The following is a 20,696-nucleotide window of genomic DNA, read 5'->3' on the forward strand; positions in this document are numbered from 1 at the left end:
TATATAGATTCTGTCCTTAAATATAAGTAATCTGACTTAGATTGTCTCAATTGTTTAATAAAAAAAAGTACCCTTAACCTTTTTTCAACTGACCATCGTATTTGTTGATTAAATCGGGCTTTAATAATGAGTAATCCAGGAATGTCACAAGTTAATTGACATGAGAAAACTTGAGAAAATAGCAACGCTAGAGATCGCAATGACTACAATGCATGGCTAAATTACTTCTGGACACTAACAGACCAGCTACACTACAGCAAACGGGCATGCAGAGTTGCCATCAGACATTAGCCATTTAGGGAATGCTTCCTTTGAAATCAATAAAAGCTGCTATACTGCTCACGTTGAGTCACATCCAACGGCAGCGTCCAAGCTCCAGAATTGCTGAGGTTCCATTTTTGACGGATGACACACACATTCATTCCATCTTGTGAATTGAAATAATGAGAAATAAAGTTGATTTTGGTTGCATAATGGCCCCCACTAGACACCACTGGCTATTTTACTAAGATTTGTGAAGTTAAGAAGCTACACGTTAACAGAAACTCTAGCTAGCTACATTGACTATGTTCACAATGTAAACAAAAGCAACGTGTAATTAGAGGATATTCAGTACAACCACTAGAAACAATGAGAGTACTTGCGAAAAACTGGACAAAGCTATGGTACTTACGCATAATAGACCAATATGTTACAGTAAGGAAATTTTTTATAAAGATGCTCCTTCGCTCTCAAAACAATGCGCTCTGTGTAGCAGGTAGAACATCACAATGACACAACGCTGAAGGTAAAGCAACGCAACGCGTATAGTGAAGCTGAAGTGTTAGGGTCCGCGGAGCGCCTCCTCACCAGTTGATTGTGCTTTAACCAGAAAACCAAGAGCATTAACTGGATGTTTATTTAAGATATCTGTTTTATAGCAGATGTTTATTTTTCTGTATCATAAAAATGTCAGCTGGTTATCATAATAAAATTGTTCCTGTTAATTGTTAGAATAAAACAATTATAAAAATTAAAAAAACATTCACAAGACTTGTGGTTAGCTTCATAATTGTGATTTGTGAGACTAGTCCTTCATCACTGCCTGTCAGCTAGAATGACTCACCAGCTCCTTCATGTAGTCCTTTATCCTGGGCAGGTAGGTGAGGGAGCTGATGGCGACCAGGCAACTCAGAGCAAAGTCAAAGAGCTGGTAGCAAAAGAACGGGATAAGCCAGCCGTCACGATGCTACGGGGGGAGGAAGGGAAAAAACCACACACACACATTACTAAACAAAAGTGTGAAAGGATGGCCATTTCACTAGAGTTCGTCAGGAGGTTTGTCAAGCAATGGCCATATGTAGCCATAGCAAAAGCTTAATCTAAATGTTGGGTACTAAACTATGTTGAGGATGTCACAAATCAAAGAGTTTCTATGTACAGTGCCTTCAAAAACTATTCATACCCCTTGACTTATTCCACATGTTACAGCCTGAATTCAAAATGGGTTAAATATACTTTTTTGTATTGTTATAGGTTTTGGTTTTTCCATTTATGTTTCGAGGTTGGACTTTTAGCACATAGGGCACACCGATTGGTGTCACCTCGTTAGACGGAAGGTGTTTCCCCTGTGCTGGCCCAGTGCTTCAGTTGACTTGAGAGATGTGGAGGGTCAACACCTTTAGTTGACTCTCCCTATTTGATTAAAAAAATAAAAAATTCCTTTGTCTGATCTTACCTGTTTTCATTTTGCTCAACTATTTGGTTTGCTTCCTGTCTTTAAGTTTGGTAGTGGGTGCTCATGGTGGATCTTTTTTAGGTCCCAGTTGTTGTTGCTATGCAACTTTCAGTGGACACCCTCCTAAAACCCACCTGTTTCATTTTGGTTGTTGTCAGTGACTGTTTGTTAGTTCCCCCTTCTGTTTAAGCAACATTTTTGGTTTTCTTGCTGGGAAATTCAACAGTATACAGGCTTCCTTCTTTTCACTATGTCACTTAGGTTAGTAATGTGGAGTAACTACAAGGTTGTTGATCCATCCGAAGTGTAATTAATAACTTCACCATGCTCAAAGGGATATACAAATTATTTACCCCATCAACCAATAGGTGTTTCTTTACGAGACATTGGAAAACATCCCTGATCTGTGGTTGAATCTGTTTGAAATTAACTGCTCGACTTAGGGACCTTACAGATAATTGTATGAGTGGGATACAGAGATGAGGTAGTCATTTAAAAATCATGTTAAACACTATTATTGCACACAGTGCGAGTCCATGCAACTTATTATGTGACTTGTTTAAAATGTTCTAAAAACATATTCAAACCTTGACATTATGGGGTATTGTGTGTAGGCCAGTGATACACAATCTCAATTTAATCCATTTTAAATTCAGGCTGTAGCACAAACAAATGTATACAAAAAAAGTCAAGGGGTGTGAATGATTTTTGAAGGCACTGTAGACATCTGTGCTTAGGTCATCATGACTGGTATTTAGCAGGGGAGGCTACAGCCAGCAATGGACCTACTGTGTGAACACTGAATACAGGGCATCAACAAGGGTAACTTAAGAGCCTGTAGTCACAGCTAAGGCATAACGCTCGATGCTTACGCAGAAACTCTGCGAGACGCATGTGTTAGCTGTGCGTCGCCATTTAAACTAGCAGATCTAGTCGGGTCCACGTCACATAGCCAACAAACCTGTCAGTGTGGATGCCCATCAGGCAGGCCTGGTGAGGTAAACATGATATCGTTAGAGCAACGTTGTGTAGCAAACATTCTGCTTGCCCTGGTGGGGCAGTAGAATGCACAAGTAAGGAGTTTGCATGCAATGAGTCAATGTCCATTGCTGAAAAAGCATTAAATACATTAAATGATCTTTTCAGACACCAGGACATGACAAAGGGCTGCCATCTGAGTTGTATTCATTAGGGCACATATCGTTTTAAAACATTTTGCAATGCAAAACTCAAAATGAGTGTTTCTTATTTGACAACTCCAGGTAGTTCCTTCCTGTTTCAGTCCGCTTTCTTCGTAATGGTTGAGGTTCAATAACATTTCCACCTCCTATTTTACCCACTCCTCCAGGGGTATTTGTCGTAGGCCCGCTTTTACACGTTCATTAAATTTACATTCAGGGTTTAGAATAGCCGTGACCAAAAGGTCTATTATTAGAAAGTAGGAAAACAAGGCTTTCATGCGTGTGTATTTAGGAGCAGACATTTGCATAACAAACCAAGAGAGTAGTCAGAATGAAAGATTATGCAGGTTATTTGAGCAAATATGTTGAGGAGTGACTGGAGAATTTGTAATTGTCGTGAATTCCATTGTGGACAGGATGTGGATGAAAACACGCTCACACAGACATACAAATCAGAAGAACTTACAGTAATGGCTCCATAGACCATCATGGCGCTGATCGTGAGCATCAGCAGAGAGATGGCGAATCCCACACAGGCATTCTCTAAACACACACAGATAGAGAGAGACATTCATTAGGGTAAAATACTTTATTGAAAGACAAATAGGGTTGCAAAGGGTGGGAAACTTCCCGGTAAATTTCCTGAATTTTTCTGGAAATTTTCCATGGGAAGTTAAGCCCTGGAATTTGGGGAATGTTGCTTAAATTCATCAAAAAAGTTAACTTATAATAGTGAACCTTTTTGTGGGATACACAAGGCAATTCTAGGTCCTGTGGCATATTTTGGTGAAACTATCCCCAATTCAATGGAATTGCAACCCTCTGCATGCACAGTGCATTCTTCCATCAAAATGTGCAGATGATTCTCAAGATCTTGCACACTAATGAGATGCTATTGAGCCCACACTACTACATGGTCTGAGCTAAGGACTACATGCTATCTGGTACGTTTTGATTACAATACGGGGTGGGGTGAATATATTTTATGACATACATGATTTTTTGTTAACTAGTAAATAGTAGCCTACAGCAAAATGTGTTTAAATCATTTCGAACTTGTTAACAATTTCTGCTAGTTAGTTTTTGCTATCATGTGGGTTTTAGCTTGCTTGAGCCTGCTAAGTGTTAATTCACCTGTTTCCATGCATGTTTCATTTTAAAACATTCTCACAAAGGAGTTGTTTAATTTAACTGCTGATCTATTTATCTGTAAATGGAATTGTATTTGTTTTTTACTCTTTTTTAAAAATCTTATGGAAAATGCCACAGGCACTATCTCATGTGTGGAGACATTTCACTGCAGCTAATGTAGAAGGAATAGCTGTGTACATTTGCAAATACTGCACCAAATCATATGTGAAGAATGCAACAAAGATGCAGAATCTGGCCAAGTGCATAAAGTTCCCTCAGCACTCACAAAAAACAACCTCTAACAAAAGTCCCTCTACTTCGATTCGAGGTGAAAATGATGAATCAGACACCTTATTGTCCTGGAAATCAGAAGTTTTTTTGACTCAATGGAGGAACGTAGTCAGAGAAATGCCGATGAATGTCTTGCTCGAGCTGTGTATGGAACTGGTTCACCTTTGATGCTCACAGGCAATGTGTATTGGAAGAGATTTCTGAATGTTCGTCGCCCAGCATACACCCCTCCAACCAGACATGCTTTATTTACTAATTCGCTGGATGCAGAGTTCAAGTGAAGGTCAAGCAAATCATAGAGAAAGCAGACTATTGCAATCATCTCTGATGGGTGGTCGAATGTTCATGGGCAAGGAATAATTAACTACATCAAATAATTAACTAAACAATGGATATACTCTACAAGAGAGCCAAGGAAATGGTTAAGTATGTGAAGGGTCATCAAGTTATAGCAGCACTCTACCTCACCAAGCAAAGTGAGAAGAATAAGAGCACCACATTGAAGCTGCCCAGCAACACCCGTTGGAGTGGTGTTGTCATCATGTTTGACAGTCTCCTGGAGGGGAAGGAGTCACTCCAAGATCAAAAGGATCCTCCTAGATGATGTATTTGGGAGAGAGTGATAAGCAGCCTGAAACACCTGAAACCTACAGCAGAAGCCATTGCACGGATTGAGGGAGACAATGCAATCCTGTCTGATGTTCAGACTCTGTACTGCCCTGCCCACTTCACTGTTGCTCCAAGCAGAGGACACTGCAGTTCTGAAATACATCAAAAAGCGTGAAGACCTCTGCCTGAAGCCCATACACGCCGCAGCGTACATGTTGGATCCCAAGTATGCTGGCAAGAGCATCCTGTCTGGTGCAGAGATCAACAAGGCCTATGGTGTCATCACTGCCGGTGTCTCGCCACCTTGGCCTGGATGAGGGCAAGGTTCTTGGCAGTCTGGCGAAGTACACTTCCATGCAAGGGCTTTGGGATGGAGATGCAATATGGCAGTTGTGCCAACATATCTCATCAGCCACCTGGTGGAAGGGACTTTGTGGATCTGGGGCTCTTTCCCGTTGCCTCCATCATCCTCCAAATCCCACCACCAACAGCCACCTCAGAGCGCAACTGGTCCTTGTTTGGGAACACACACACACTAAAGCACGCAACAGGCTGACCAATACAAGGTTTGAAAAATTGGTGGCCATCCGGGCAAATTTGAGGCTTTTTGAGCCTGACAACGAGCCATCCTCAACAAGGTTGGAAAGTGACAGTGAAGATGAGGCCTCAGTCTGATGTTCAAGAGGTGGATATTGAGGAGGTCCAGTGAGAAGACATGGAAGCTTGAGAGGAAGACAACCAAAGCTTTAGTTTCTAGACTATCATTTTACAGATGAATGTTGAAAACGTTTTTGGGAGATGCGATGGATCATTGGGGATCATTCAATATTCCTTTTTTGTTGTTCAGTGAAATCAGCCCATGTGAAGAGTCAACTCAATTAAAGTCCAATTTGTAACTAAATTGTTTGTTTTTTTTAATTTATATTGGAAGGATTTAATAATTTGCAATTATGTCTACTTATGATAAGGCAAAAGGTTTATGTTTCGGTCTCCATATGATATGGTAAATATATCCAATGCAAAAAAACATCTACATTAAAATGGTATTAATATTAATTTGCATATATTTCTGTTAATTCCCACATAAAGTTTCCACCTTTGAATATTCCCCAAAATGTGCAACCCTAAGTACAAATCCAAAAACGTGTTGGTCTAAGTCTTGGAAAATAATGTCAGTCAAAGGCTTTTGGGAGAAAAATCTAACCTCAAAAACATGAGCCCAAACATTGAATTACCTTTAAAAAACAATTGAAGAATTATTGTGCAGCAATTGTTTCGGGCCAACATGACCACCTGGTCTGAGCCATTTGCATCCCACGGTAGAGCCACACAGAGTGCATTCATATAACTGTCAGAGTGAGCTCACTACTACTGAGGCCTAATTGATTTGTTTGTAACTGGAGCATCTCTGGGCTGTGTGGTTGCTCTCTTTTAGCATTAGCTTGCTCTGGGGAGCCCTTCCATTCTCCCGCTCAGGCACTCTGTAATATCAGTTAAGACAACAACGCACAACAGCACAGGCTACGCTAGGCTAATGAATTGGCCTGCCGTCTGCTTCTAACCACTCATGGCTTCCTGCTAAGGAATGATTAAGTCATTGAGGAGAGGCATGTGTGGTTCAGTCCCAAGGCTCTCAAGGTCTATTATTCACACAGTCACTCTTAAGCTGTGCAGGAAGCCATTGATTTCTCAGGGCCCTCTTCTTCCACACCTTGTACTTTGATATCACTAACATATCAGACTACAGGTTACAGCAGTTTAGTCCCTCATATTTTGTCTGTAAACAATATACTTTTATTTTGTGGACTTTATTTAGACAGTAGGTGGGGGACATGGAAAGGGATGGACAGCATTGAAAGTGTCGGACCAGGGATTTTGAACCTTTACTGCAAGATGAAAAATCGGTAGACGCCAAACTCTTAAACATAATAACTAAGTGGGAAGAGGCCGACTACAAATGGCACTGATGAAGCCACAGCAGTGCCAGGCTTTGATAATAGCCCAATCAATCCGCTGAATGCTGACATTGTATTAAAGCTAGGATTTATGTAGCGCACCCACCCCCCACCCTGTGATCGAGCCAACTAAACAGCAAGACAACCCAGAGTGCATACCACTGGGCCCAGTTTCATAATAGAATTTAGGCTTAGGAGTGTTTTAACAATGCATCTTTTCTACAACAGCCAAAGATTCGTTTCCCAAAACATCATGCAGAGAGAACAGTCGACAAGTGCGTCATTGAGGCATGTGTCGATACTGATAGGATCGAAAGAAAGGGAGCACTGCTCTCGGATCAGCTTTGTCCATTAAAATTGTACCTTAAAATTATAATTATTTCACAATACTGACAACAGATCGGCTCCTATTACCACCGACGGCTGCAAATATGAGGCGCCTTATTCTAATGGTTACCCAATACAAATGCAACGCATGGCTAAATTACTTCTGGACACTAACAGCCCAGCTACACTACAACCATCGGCGTGCGGAGCTGCCATCAGACATTAGCCATTGAGGGAACGCTTCCTTTGAAATATGAAATATACTGCTCGTGTTGAGTTAAATCCAACGGCAGCCTCCAAGCTCGAGATTCGCAGAGGTTTCATTTTTGACAGATGATGCCCACGTTCATTCCATCTTGTGAATTGAAATAATGAGAAATAAAGTTGATTTTGGTTGCATAATGGCCCCCACTAGACACCACTGGCTATGTTACTAATATTTATGAAGTCAAGAAGCTACTAGTTAGTCAATGTAGCTAGCTCGAGTTTCTGCTATGTTCACAATGTAAACAAAAGCAACGTGTAATTAGAAGATATTTAGTACAACCACTAAAAACAACTTAAGAGTACTAGTGAAAATGAATACTTTAAGAATTATTTCACAATACTGACAATGGATGAGCTCCTGTTACCACCTACGGCTGAAAATATTGAGTCAGCTTATTCTAATGTTAACCCAATACAACTGCACTAAATCACAGATGTGTTACACATCATGAAATATATAGAGACAAATTACAAACAGAAGCCTGAAGGTATCAAAATAGAACTTCATTGATTAGTATTAAATGTATTTCAATGATTGAAATAGGCCTATAGCCTACTGTTTATAATGCCATAATTTTATGTTTTCATTTAAATCATCTACAGTGGCTTGCGAAAGTATTCACCCCCTTGGCATTTTTCCTATTTTGAAGCCTTTACAACCTGTAATTAAAATACATTTTTTGGGGGTTTGTATCATTTGATTTTCACAAAATGCCTACCACTTTGAAGATGCAAAATATTTATTGCGAAACAAATAAGACAAAAACTGAAAACTGCAGCGTGCTTAACTATTCACCCCCCCAAAGTCAATACTTTGTAGAGCCACCTTTTGCAGCAATTACAGCTGCAAGTCCCTTGGGGTATGTCTCAATAAGCTTGGCACATCTAGCCACTGGGATTTTTGCCCATTCTTCAAGGTAAAACTGCTCCAGATCCTTCAAGTTGGATGGGTTCCGCTGGTGTACAGCAATCTTTAAGTCATACCACAGATTCTCAATTGGATTGAGGTCTGGGCTTTGACTAGGCCATTCCAAGACATTTAAAATGTTTCCCCTTAAACCACTCAAGTGTTGCTTTAGCAGTATGCTTAGGGTCATTGTCCTGCTGGAAGGAGAACCTCCGTCCCAGTCTCAAATCTCTGGAAGACTGAAATAGGTTTCCCTCAAGAATTTCCCTGTATTTAGCGCCATCCATCATTCCTTCAATTCAGTTTCCCAGTCCATGCCGATGAAAAACATCCCCACAGCATGATGCTGCCACCACAATGCTTCAACTGTGGGGATGGTGTTCTCGGGTTGATGAGAGGTGTTAGGTTCGCACCAGACATAGCGTTTTCCGTCATGGCCAAAAAAAAGCTCAATTTTAGTCCACTGTGGAGCTTTGCAGCTCCTTCAGGGTTATCTTTGGTCTCTTTGTTGCCTCTCTGATTAATGCCCTCCTTGCCTGGTCCGTGAGTTTTGGTGGGCGGCCCTCTCTTGGCAGGTTTGTTGTTCGTGCCATATTCTTTCCATTTTTTAATAATGGATTTAATGGTGCTCTGTGGGATATTCAAAGTTTCTGAATTTTTTTTATAACCCAACCCTGATCTGTACTTCTCCACAACTTTATCCCTGACCTATTTGGAGAGCTCCTTGGTCTTCATGGTGCCGCTTGCTTGGTGGTGTTTCAGACTCTAGGGCCTTTCAGAACAGGTGTATATATACACTGAGATCATGTGACAAATCTTGTGACACTTAAAAGTCCACCTGTGTGCAATCTAACTAATTATGTGACTTCTGAAGGTAATTCGTTGCACCAGATCTTATTTAGGGGCTTCATGGCAAAGGGGGTGAATACACACTTTTCAATTTTTTTAATACATTTTTTTTTCATTTCACTTCACCAATTTGGACTATTTTGTGTATGTCCATTACATGAGTCCGTATTGGGCTAAAAAGGTTAAAGAAGCAGGCATTTGGTGATAGTTATCCATGATGATGTTATCAAGGGGATTTGTCTCTGTGTGTGTGTCTGGGACAGCCATGAGGTACCAGTATATAAAAAGGTAGTGCAGCTTTGCTAATATCGTGGAAATGTTAACAAATATTATATAAATCGGGGGATGATGCTAAATCATGCTAGCTACTGCCTGCAGCAATTGTGGACACTGTCACTAATGGCGAACATAGACAACTCAAGCTGAACATGAGCCACACATGAAGATTAGATAAACTAACCCTTTAGAACATTCCCCTCTCCTTGGAAGGTGTGGCTAAAGTAGTGCTCGATGACCTCATACTGCAAGTCGACAGTGGGCACATTCTCTGGGTGGGTCACGGCCACAGTCAGCAGGATGCCCATCAACAGGTTCACCACCTGGCAAGAGAGAGAAAGGTATTGTTACACTATGTTCTTGAATACATAGCCTGCTCCTAGATCCATGTGTGTTTGTTTGCCAACGCACGCCTATAATTTGGCGTGAGTGACAATAACCATAGGAGTTGTCAAGACATTACAAATAGATCTGACTGGGCACCAGGCTAGGATACAGTCTGTTGTAGATTAGAACATCTATATTTTATTACACCGGTTTCTGTTTCAACTTACGTTTCCTTTCCGCAGACATGAATGACACAGACTAAGGAATGTCAGTAAAAGCTGTAAAAAAAAAAAAAAAAAAAAAAAAGAGGAGTGGAAAGGGCAGAGAGATGTAGCCAAGATGGATAGAAAGAAAGAGGGGAATGGAGGAAGACGTAGAGCCACGACTTCCATGAAACATTTAGTCTGGACAGTGTCCTCAAAAAAACTCTTATTAGTATCTCTTATGGTCAACTTCCCATCCACCACCACAACACATGGTGGGCCTATGCAATTTACTTCATGAGGCCGATGGTCCAGTGGTTTACGAACCACATTATTATTAATTTCCACTGAAGATGACGACTATACAATGTTGGACCTGGGACCGGCATCACGATGGAACATAGGCTTCTGAGTGTTTTAAAGATGCATCTTCCCTGCAACGGCCAAAGATGTAACATGCGTTTCCCAAAACATAACGCAGAGAGAAATTGCTAAGGGCATCGTTGGAGCAGGTGTCGAAAAGAGTTGTGCCGGGTAGTAAGACAAAATGAGTATCATAACGGATATGGGCATTTTTTCTTTTTTAGATACAATTATGATCAAAGTATTTTTGTAATTATCTGTGATTGGGGGGGGGAGTACTTTTCGGGTGCCAGCACGTATCTTTCTCATGTCAGTCAGTCATGTGCAAGGCTCAACGTGGTCTAAATAACTCAACTGGCTAGTTTGGCAGTCTGTAAAGAGAAGGGCGGGCTGTACGTTGATCCTGCTGTTCTGATTGGATAGAGTGGAGCTGTATTTCTCCATCCACTCACTTCATAATTTCACCTGATCAGTTTCTCGCCCACTGCAAATTGAGGACAAACACACCCCTCTGCACACTGCTCATAATCTGCATCTTTTTTTTGCATTGAGAATGTGTATTTTGCCAACATATATTTAGGTATATTAAAACACTTCCACTTTTTCCAATCACGAATATCATTCGATCTGATTATCAACTGTCAATTTACAGATCTGATTGTGAGTATGGTCATGTTGGCACACCTCTAGTGTCGATACTGATAATATCGAAGGGAGCACTGCTCTCGGATTAGCTTTCTCCTTTAGAATCTTAGTTTAAAATTATTTCACAATACTGAAGAAGGATCAGCTCCTATTACCATTGCAACTTTTGAGGCGGCTTATTTGAATGTCTACTCAATACAAATTCACTAAATCACAGATTTGGCACATAAATCATGAAATATATTGGGAAATTACAGACAGTATTTACAGATATTACAGATATTTAACGATGCTCCTAAGGTTCTAATGATGAACTTAGCCTTAATATGATTTTTGGGAAACCGGGCCCAGGACACTTGTGTTGTAGAATGTTTTGAATATTGATCAACTGAAAATAGTGACGTCTCTTGATGTTCACACGAAGAAAGCAAACAGTAGAGTCCAAAACTATTGACACCCTTGATAAAAGATGTGCAAAAACTACTGTATAAAATCATTCTAATACTGAGCTATATTGTATACTAAAAATATATATTTTATACTAATATTTGTCTCAGATAAACATTGTTTAGCAAGTAATTTTTTTTTTTTATTATTTTTTTTATGAAAAAAAAGTAAGGTAGGTGTCAAAATTATTGACACCCCTGCATTCAATACCTCACTTTGCAAGGGTAACAGCACTGAGCTTTATTCTAAAAATGTTTTATGAGTTGGAGAACACATTGGGAGGAATCATGGTTCTAATCTAAGTGCAGTGTTTTCCACTAGTGTTGGCTGTGGCTATACAGCCGGTTACGCACTCATTTTGAGCAGGTTACTTTTTCTAATTAAATTAACTGGGCAACTTTTTTTTACAATTCGGAGGTTTGTAAAAAACCTTTCCGTAAGGGTCATTCCTGCTAGAATGACCCTTACAACAACAAAAAAAAGACTGCAGTCATAGTGCAGCATGCTGCAAACACCACGTCCACCTGTGCAGGTGTTACACGTGGTCTGCCACTGCGAGGACAATCAACTGTCCGTTCTGTCTCCCTGTTGCGCCGTCTTAGGCGTCTCACAGTACGAATATCGCAATTTATTGCCCTGGCCACATCTGCAGTCCTCATGCCTCCTTGCAGCATGCCTAAGGCACGTTCACGGAGATGAGCAGGGACCCTGGGCATCTTTCAATTGGTGTTGATCAAAGTCAGTAGAAAGGCCTCTTTAGTGTCCTAAGGTTTCATAACGGTCACCTTAATTGCCTACCTGCTGTAAGCGTCTTAACGACCTTTCCACAGGTGCATGTTCATTAATTGTTTATGGTTCATTGAACAAGCATGGAAAACCGTGTTTAAACCCTTTACAATGAAGATCTGTGAAGTTATTTTGATTTTTACAAATTATCTTTGAAAGACAAGGTCCTGAAAAAGGGACATTTCTTTTTTTGCTGAGTTTACATACAGGATGAGTAATGAAAGATATGTAAACATCTTTATTAAAGTGGCATTCATAAAGTGACTAGTGATCCATTTGTTAGAGTGGCCAATGATTTCAAGTCTGTATGTAGGCAGCAGCCTCTGTGATAGTGATGGCTGTTTAACAGTCCGACAGCCTTGAGATAGGAGCTATTTTTCAGTCTCTCGGTCCCAGCTTTGATGCACCTGTACTGACCACACCTTCTGGATGGTAGCAGGGTGAACAGGTAGTGGCTCGGGTGGTTGTTGTCCTTGATTATCGTTTTGGCATTCCTGTGACATCGGGTACTGTAGGTGTCCTGGAGGGCAGGTAGTTTGCCCCCGGTGATGCATTGTACAGACCGCACCACCCTCTGGAGAGCCCTGCGGTTGTGGGCGGTGCAGTTGCCGTACCAGGCGGTGATACAGCCCGACAGGATGCTCTCAATTGTGCACCTGTAAAAGTTTGAGGGTTTTAGGTGACAAGCCAAATTTCTTCAGCCTCCTGAGGTTGAAGAGATGCTGTTGTGCCTTCACCACATTGTCTGTGTGGTTGGACCATTTCAGTTTGTCTGTGATGTGTACGCCGAGGAACTTAAAAAAAACGTTCCATCTTCTCCACTGCTGTCCCGTCGATGTGGATAGGGGGTGCTCCCTCTGCTGTTTCCTGAAGTCCCCGATCATCTCCTTTGTTTTGCTGATACTGAGTGAAAGGTTGTTTTCCTGACACCACACTCCGTGTGCCCTCACCACCTCCTTACGGGCTGTCTCGTTGCTGGTGATCAAGCCTACTACTGTTGTGTTGTCTGCAAACTTGATGATCGATATGTATATTGGTGTGTGGCCAGCGACTTTTATAGAGACTGGACCACATTTTTTGTGCTCTTTGAGAAATCAAAAATGAACTCTGCGTTATAAGTCCTGCACACTCCAGCGTGTGACAAAATCAAATGATACAAAACCAAAGATAGAAATCTGTTTTAAGCAATCAATCTTATATCATCGTGATGACTAAATTGTTATAGTAGCATCACCAATCTGAGGTAAAAAGGATGTGTAATTATTTCATGGGGTGAAAATGCAAGCTTGTGTAAGGTAGTAAAATAAACTGTCCACATTAGGGAAAATAGTGCAATAGCATGTTAAGATGATAGCATGTTGCCCACTCACAAATTATTGCAACTATGACATACAGTTGAAATCGGAAGTTTACATACAGCTTAGCCAAATACAATTAAACTCAGTTTTTCACAATTCCAGACATTTAATCCTAGTAAAAATTCCCTGTCTTAGGTCAGTTAGGATCACCACTTTATTTTAAGAAGTTGAAATACAGAATAATAGTATAGAGAATGATTTATTTAGGCTTTTTTCTTTCATCACATTCCCACTGGGTCAGAAGTTTACATGTAATGCTACCAAATACTAATTGAGTGTCTTTAAATTGTTTGTTTAACTTGGGTCAAATGTTTCGGGTAGCCTTCCACAAGCTTCCCACAATAGGTTGGGTGAATTTTGGCCCATTCCTCCTGACAGAGCTGGTGTAACTGAGTCAGGTTTGTAGGCCTCCTTGCTCGCACACGCTTTTTCATATCTGCCCACAAATTTTCTATAGGATTGAGGTCAGGGCTTTATGATGGCCACTCCAAAACCTTGACGTTGTTGTCCTTAAGCCATTTTGCCACATCTTTGGACGTATGCTTGGGGTCATTGTCCATTTGGAAGACCCCTTTGAAACAAAGCTTTAACTTCCTGACTGATGTCTTGAGATGTTTCTTCAATATATCCACATATTTTTCCTTTCTCATGATGCCATCTATTTTGTGAAGTGCACCAGTCCCTCCTGCAGCAAAGCACCCCCACAACATGATGCTGCCACCCCCTGTGCTTCACGGTTGGGATGGTGTTCTTCAGCTTGCAAGCATCCCCCTTTTTCCTCCAAACATAACAATGGTAATTATGGCCAAACAGTTCTATTCTTGTTTCATCAGACCAGAGGACATTTCTCCAAAAAGTACAATCTTTGTCCCCTTGTGCAGTTGCAAATCGTAGTCTGGCTTTTTTTATGGCGGTTTTGGAGCAGTGGCTTCTTCCTTGCTGAGCGGCCTTTCAGGTTATGTTGATATAGGACTCGTTTTACTATGGATATAGATACTTTTGTACCTGTTTCCTCCAGCATCTTCACAAGGTCCTTTGCTGTTGTTCTGGGATTGATTTGCACTTTTCGCACCAAAGTACGCTCATCTCTAGGAGACAGAACACGTCTCCTTCCTGAGCGGTATGGCGGCTGCGTGGTCCCATGGTGTTTATACTTGCGTACTATTGTTTGTACAGATGAACGTGGTACCTTCAGGCGTTTGGAAATTGCTCCCAAGGATGAACCAAACTTGTGGAGGTCTACAATTTGTTTTCTGAGATCTTGGCTGATTTTATTTTGATTTTCCAATGATGTCAAGCAAAGAGGCACTGAGTTCGAAGGGAGGCCTTGAAATAGATCCACAGGTACACCTCCAATTGACTGAAATTATGTCAATTAGCCCATCAGAAGCTTCTAAAGCCATGACATCATTATCTGGAATTTTCCAAGCTGTTTAAAGGCACAGTCAACTTAGTATATGTAAATTGTGATTTAGTGAATTATAAGTGAAATGATCTGTTTGTAAAAAACATTTGGAAAAATTACTTGTGTCATGCACAAAGTAGATGTCCTAACAGACTTGCCAAAACTATAGTTTGTTAACAAGAAATTTGTGGAGTGTTTGAAAAACGAGTTTTAATGACTTCAACGTTCCGACTTCAACTGTAATTCTCACTCATTTAACCATTTAGAGACCTGCAGATGCTGATATTGATGCTTTCATCTTACCATCCAAACGCATTGTATACAGCCGGCAATACACTCGTTTCACCCGTGGACCGGTTTGTACCTAAAACATTCTCCATTCAGGCTGCAAAGGCGTCGATTTCCTCTTTAAGTACATTTCATTGCGAGAAGGCAGGTTAAATATGCCTACTTTCTTCATGAAACACCATTTTCCACCACCATGCAAGTGGCTAGTGCTACTTCCTGATGTTGCTCCCTGTGTTCGGCCAGGGGTAAATAGAACGCTGCAACCCGATTGGGTGATCACGATGCGAAACATCCGGGACTAGCATTCCTAGGCATTAGACACTTTACCATGGTGGTCGAAAATGGTGTTTCATAAAGAAAGTATGCATATTTCCCCAGTTTTTCCCCCCCGCCATCAAACCATTAAATCTAGTTAAGGAGGAAATTTACACCTTTGCAGCCTGAATGGACAAAGTTTTGGGTACAAACCGGTCCACGGGGGATACGAGTGTATTTCTGTCTGCATATTATGCCTTTGGGTGGTAAAATTGAAACAACTCAATATCGCCATCTGCAAGCCTTTGGGCTAGTGTGTGTGCGCAGCCAACGTGGTCTCAGAGCATTTCGTATTATTCTGTACATAAATACGAGACACTCCATTTAGTATGATCTGCTACGTTTCGGTTGGTATGTTACTTTGTGGATGTGCATCATCCGTTTCATACGATATGTTAAGAATCTCAATTAGCACAATGTTACGAATTTGCAAAATGTACAATACATTACGAATTTTCAAAAACGGATGTGTTACAAATTCCAAATTGTTGTGGTTAATGTTAGCTAAGTGGCTAACACTAATGTTTGCTAGCACTAGGAGTTATGGTTAGGAGTTAGATTAAGGGGTGTAGGTTAGGGTTAGCTAAAAGGATTAGGGTTAGGGGAAGGGTTAGCAAACATTCTAAGTAATGTTAGTTGCAAGGTAGCTAAAAAGTAGTCGCAAAGTTGCTAATTAGCAAACATTTTCCGTGATGACATTTGAACACGCGTTATACACCCACCCATTCACCCCGACTAACCACCTGCCTTTTGTTTTAAGTAACCATACCAAATGTAACATATCATACTCATTTGAGTGTCTCTGATTTATGTTTACTATGTTACGTGATCCAAATGCGCCAATAGAGATGCCAGCTTCGCTTCTAGTCCTTAGGAAACTGTGCAGTATTTAGTTTTTTTAATGTATTATTTCTTACATTGTTAGCCCAGAAAACCTTAAGTCTTATTACATACAGCCGGGAAGAACTATTGGATATCAGAGAAACGGCAACTTACCAGCACAACCAGCATTACGATGAGGAATACGACTTCCCCAAAGTGGATCCTTTGTCTGACCTCCCAGGGCATTTGAACTGATTCCAGAGGCCGACCCAAAACAACTCCGCCGGAGGAGAGGGTGACGTAGCGGTCTTCTAGTGAAGCTTCGGAAGCGCGCACACCACCCACCGCTTCTGAGTATATTACTCGTTAATGTCCTGTCCCTAGTTAACAAAGTTAACGAAGTCAGGGCAAGAGTTGCTTTCCAAAGAGATATCCGGGATTGTAACATACTTCGTTTCACGGAAACATGGCTAGCTTGGGACATGCTGTCTGAGTCAGTACAGCCAATGGGATTTTCAGTGCATCGCGCCGACAGGAATAAACATCTCTCCGGGAAGAAGAAGGGCAGGGGTGTATGTTTCATGATTAACCTGTTAGGGCTAGAGGGCAGTATTGACACGGCTGGATAAAAAACATACCCGATTTAATCTGGTTACCACTCCTACCCAGTAACTAGAATATGCATATACTTATTACATATGGATAGAAAACACCCTAAATTTTCTAAAACTGTTTGAATGGTGTCTGTGAGTATAACAGAACTCAGGCAGGTCAAAACCTGAGAGATTCCTTTACAGGAAGTGGCCTGTCTGACCATTTCTTGAACTTCTTTTCCATCTCTATCATTTACTAAGGATCTCTGCTCTAACGTGACACTTCCCACGTCGTCCATAGGCGCTCAGAGCCCGGGAAAAAACAGAATGTCGTCATTCCAGCCCCAGGCTGAAACACATTATCGCCTTTCTCAAGTGGCCGATCAAGGGACACTGGGCTTAGGCGCGTGACCCCGACCGCCCCCGCCTTTGGGATTTTTTCCTCTGTTTGCCGAAAAGGAGATTCCCTGTCGGAATATTATCGCTTTTCTACGAGAAAAATGTCGTAAAAATTGATTTTAAACAGCGGTTGACATGCTTCGAAGTACGGTAATGGAATACTTAGAATTTTATTGTCACGAATTGCGCCATGCGCGCGACACTTCTTTACTATTTCGGATAGTGTCTGGAACGCACGAACAAAACGCCGCTATTCGGATATAACGATGGATTATTTTGGACCAAACCAACATTTGTTATTGAAGAAGCAGTCCTGGGTGTGCATTCTGACGAAGACAACAAAAGGTAATCAAACTTTTATAATAGTAAATATGATTATGGTGAGTGCTAAACTTGCCGGGTGTCTAAATAGCGAGCCCGTGATGCCTGGGCTATGTACTTAGAATATTGCAAAATGTGCTTTCACCAAAAAGCTATTTTAAAATCGGACATATCGAGTGCATAGAGGAGGTCTGTATCTATAATTCTTAAAATAATTGTTATGCTTTTTGTGAACGTTTATCGTGAGTAATTTAGTAAAATGTTAGCGAATTCCCCGGAAGTTTGCGGGGGGTATGCTAGTTCTGAACGTCACATGCTAATGTAAAAAGCTGGTTTTTGATATAAATATGAACTTGATTGAACAAAACATGCATGTATTGTATAACATAATGTCCTAGGGTTGTCATCTGATGAAGATCATCAAAGGTGAGTGCTGTATTTAGCTGTCTTCTGGGTTTTGGTGACATTATATGCTGGCTTGAAAAATGGGTGTCTGATTATTTCTGGCTTGGTACTCTGCTGACATAATCTAATGTTTTGCTTTCGTTGTAAAGCCTTTTTGAAATCAGACAGTGTGGTTAGATTAACGAGAGTCTTGTCTTTAAATGGCTGTAAAATAGTCATATGTTTGAGAAATTGAAGTAATAGGATTTTTAAGGTTTTGAAAATCGCGCCACAGGCTGGCAGTGGCTGTTACGTAGGTGGGACGAATTCGTCCCGCCTAGCCTAGAGAGGTTAACGACTAATGGTGTAATTGTAACAACATACAGGAACTCAAGTCCTTTTGCTCACCTAACCTAGAATTCCTCAATCAAATGCCGACCTTATTATCTCCCAAGAGAACTCTCCTCGGTTATTGTCACATCCGTGTATATCCCCCCCGCAAGCGGATACCAAGACAGCCATCAAGGAACTTCACTGGAATTTATGCAAACTGGAAACCATTTATCCTGAGGCTGCATTTATTGTAGCTGGGGATTTTAGCAAAGCTAATTTGAGAACAAGGCTACCTAAATTCTATCAGCATATCGACTGCAGTACACAAGCGAGTAACAGGTTCGACCATTGCTACTCTAACTTCCGCGATGCATACAAGGCCCTCCCCGCCATCCTTTTGGCAAATCTGACCATGACTCCATCTTGTTGCTCCCACCCATTGGCAGAAACTAAAACAAGAAGCGCCCATGCTTAGGTCTATCAAATGCTGGTGTGACCAATAGGCTTCCACACTTGAAGATTGCTTCAATCACGTGGACTGGGATATATTCCGGGTAGCCTCAGAGACGGGGAGGCAACGTAGCTTAGTGGTTAGAGCGTTGGACTAGTAACCGAAAGGTTGCAAGTTCGAATCCCCGAGCTGACAAGGTACAATTCTCTCGTTCTGCCCCTGAACAAGGCAGTTAACCCACTGTTCCTAGGCCGTCATTGAAAATAAGAATTTGTTCTTAACTGCCTAGTTAAATAAAAAAATAAAAACATTGACGTATACGCTGACTTGGTGAGCGAGTTTATGAAGGAAGTGTATAGGAGACGTTGTACCCACTGACTATTAAAACCTTCCCTAACCAGAAACCGTGGATTGATGGCAGTTTTCGCGCAAAACTGAAAGCACGTACTACTGCATTTAATCACGGCAAGGCAACTGGGAATATGGCCGAATATAAACAGTGTAGTTATTCCCTCCAAGGCAATCAAAGAAGAAAAGTGTCAGTATAGAGACAAAGTGGAGTCGCAATTCAAACAGACGTTTGTGGCAGGGTCTACAGACAATCATAGTATTCAAAAAGAAAACCAGCCCCGTCGCGGACATGACGTCTTGCTTCCAGACAAATTAAACAACTTCTTTAATCGCAGTGCCATCGACGCGACCCACTACCAAAGACTGTGGGCTCTCCTTCTCCGTGGCTGACGTGAGTAAAACAGGCTGCCAGCCCAGACGGCATCCCTTGCCGCATGCGCAGACCAGCTGGCTGGCGTTTACGGACATATTCAATAAATACCCAGCTCAGTCTGCTGTCCCACATTTTTCCTGTTCCCAAGAAAGCCAAGGTATCTCAACTAAAAGACCATCGCCCTGTAGCACTCACTTCTGTCATCATGAAGTGCTTTGAGAGACTAATCAAGGATCATGTCACCGCCACACTACCGGTCACCCTAGACCCACTTCAATTTGCTTACTGCCCCAATAGGTCCACACTGCCCTAACCCATGTGGACAAGAGGAATACCTATGTAAGAATGCTGTTCCTTGACTACAGCTCAGCATTCAACACCATAGTACAAACTCATCATTAAGCTTGAGTCCCTGGGTCTTGACCCCACCCTGTGCAACTGGGTCCTGGACTTCCTGACATGCACGCCTCCAACCCCATCATCCCAAGTTTGCAGACGACACAACAGTGGTAGGCTTGATTACCAACAACAATGAGACAGTCTACAGGGAGGAGGTGAGGGGGTGAGGGCCCTCGGAGTGTGGTGAAAGGAAAATAACCTCTCACTCAATGTCAGCAAAACAAGAGATTATCATGGACTTCAGGAAACAGCAAAGGGAGCACCCCCCTATCCACATCGACGGGACAGCAGTGGAGAAGGTGGAAGGTTTAACTTCCTCTGTGTACATAGCACAGACAAACTGAAATGGTCCACAGTGTGGTGAAGGCGCAACAGCGCCTCTTCAACCTCAGGAGGCTGAAAAAAATGTGGCTTGTCACCAAAACCCACCTAACTTCTACAGAGGCACAATTGAGAGCATCCTGTCATGGTGCATCACCGCCGGGTACGGAAACTGCACCGCCCACAACCACAGGGCTCTCCAGAGGGTGGTGAAACTGCACAAAGCATCACCGGGGGCTAACTACCTGCCCTCCAGGACACCTACAACACCCGAAGTCACAGGAAGGCAAAAAAGATCATCA

General features: G+C 41.7%; 1 protein-coding gene across 2 annotated transcripts in view; it reads right to left on the reverse strand.

Moving 5' to 3' along the window:
* Window positions 1-20,696, reverse strand: part of lap4a (Lysosomal-associated transmembrane protein 4A) — a 30,542-nt gene that overhangs the window by 8,593 nt on the left and 1,253 nt on the right. For both annotated transcript variants that reach the window (NM_001140354.1, XM_014204584.3), the window contains 3 exon segments: window positions 1,106-1,228; window positions 3,365-3,441; window positions 9,695-9,833. In NM_001140354.1, coding sequence (NP_001133826.1) covers window positions 1,106-1,228; window positions 3,365-3,441; window positions 9,695-9,833 — 339 coding nt within the window.

The sequence above is a fragment of the Salmo salar genome, chromosome 06 (assembly GCF_965601325.2).
Source record: "Salmo salar chromosome 06, fSalSal1, whole genome shotgun sequence".
Lineage (NCBI taxonomy): Eukaryota > Metazoa > Chordata > Actinopteri > Salmoniformes > Salmonidae > Salmo > Salmo salar.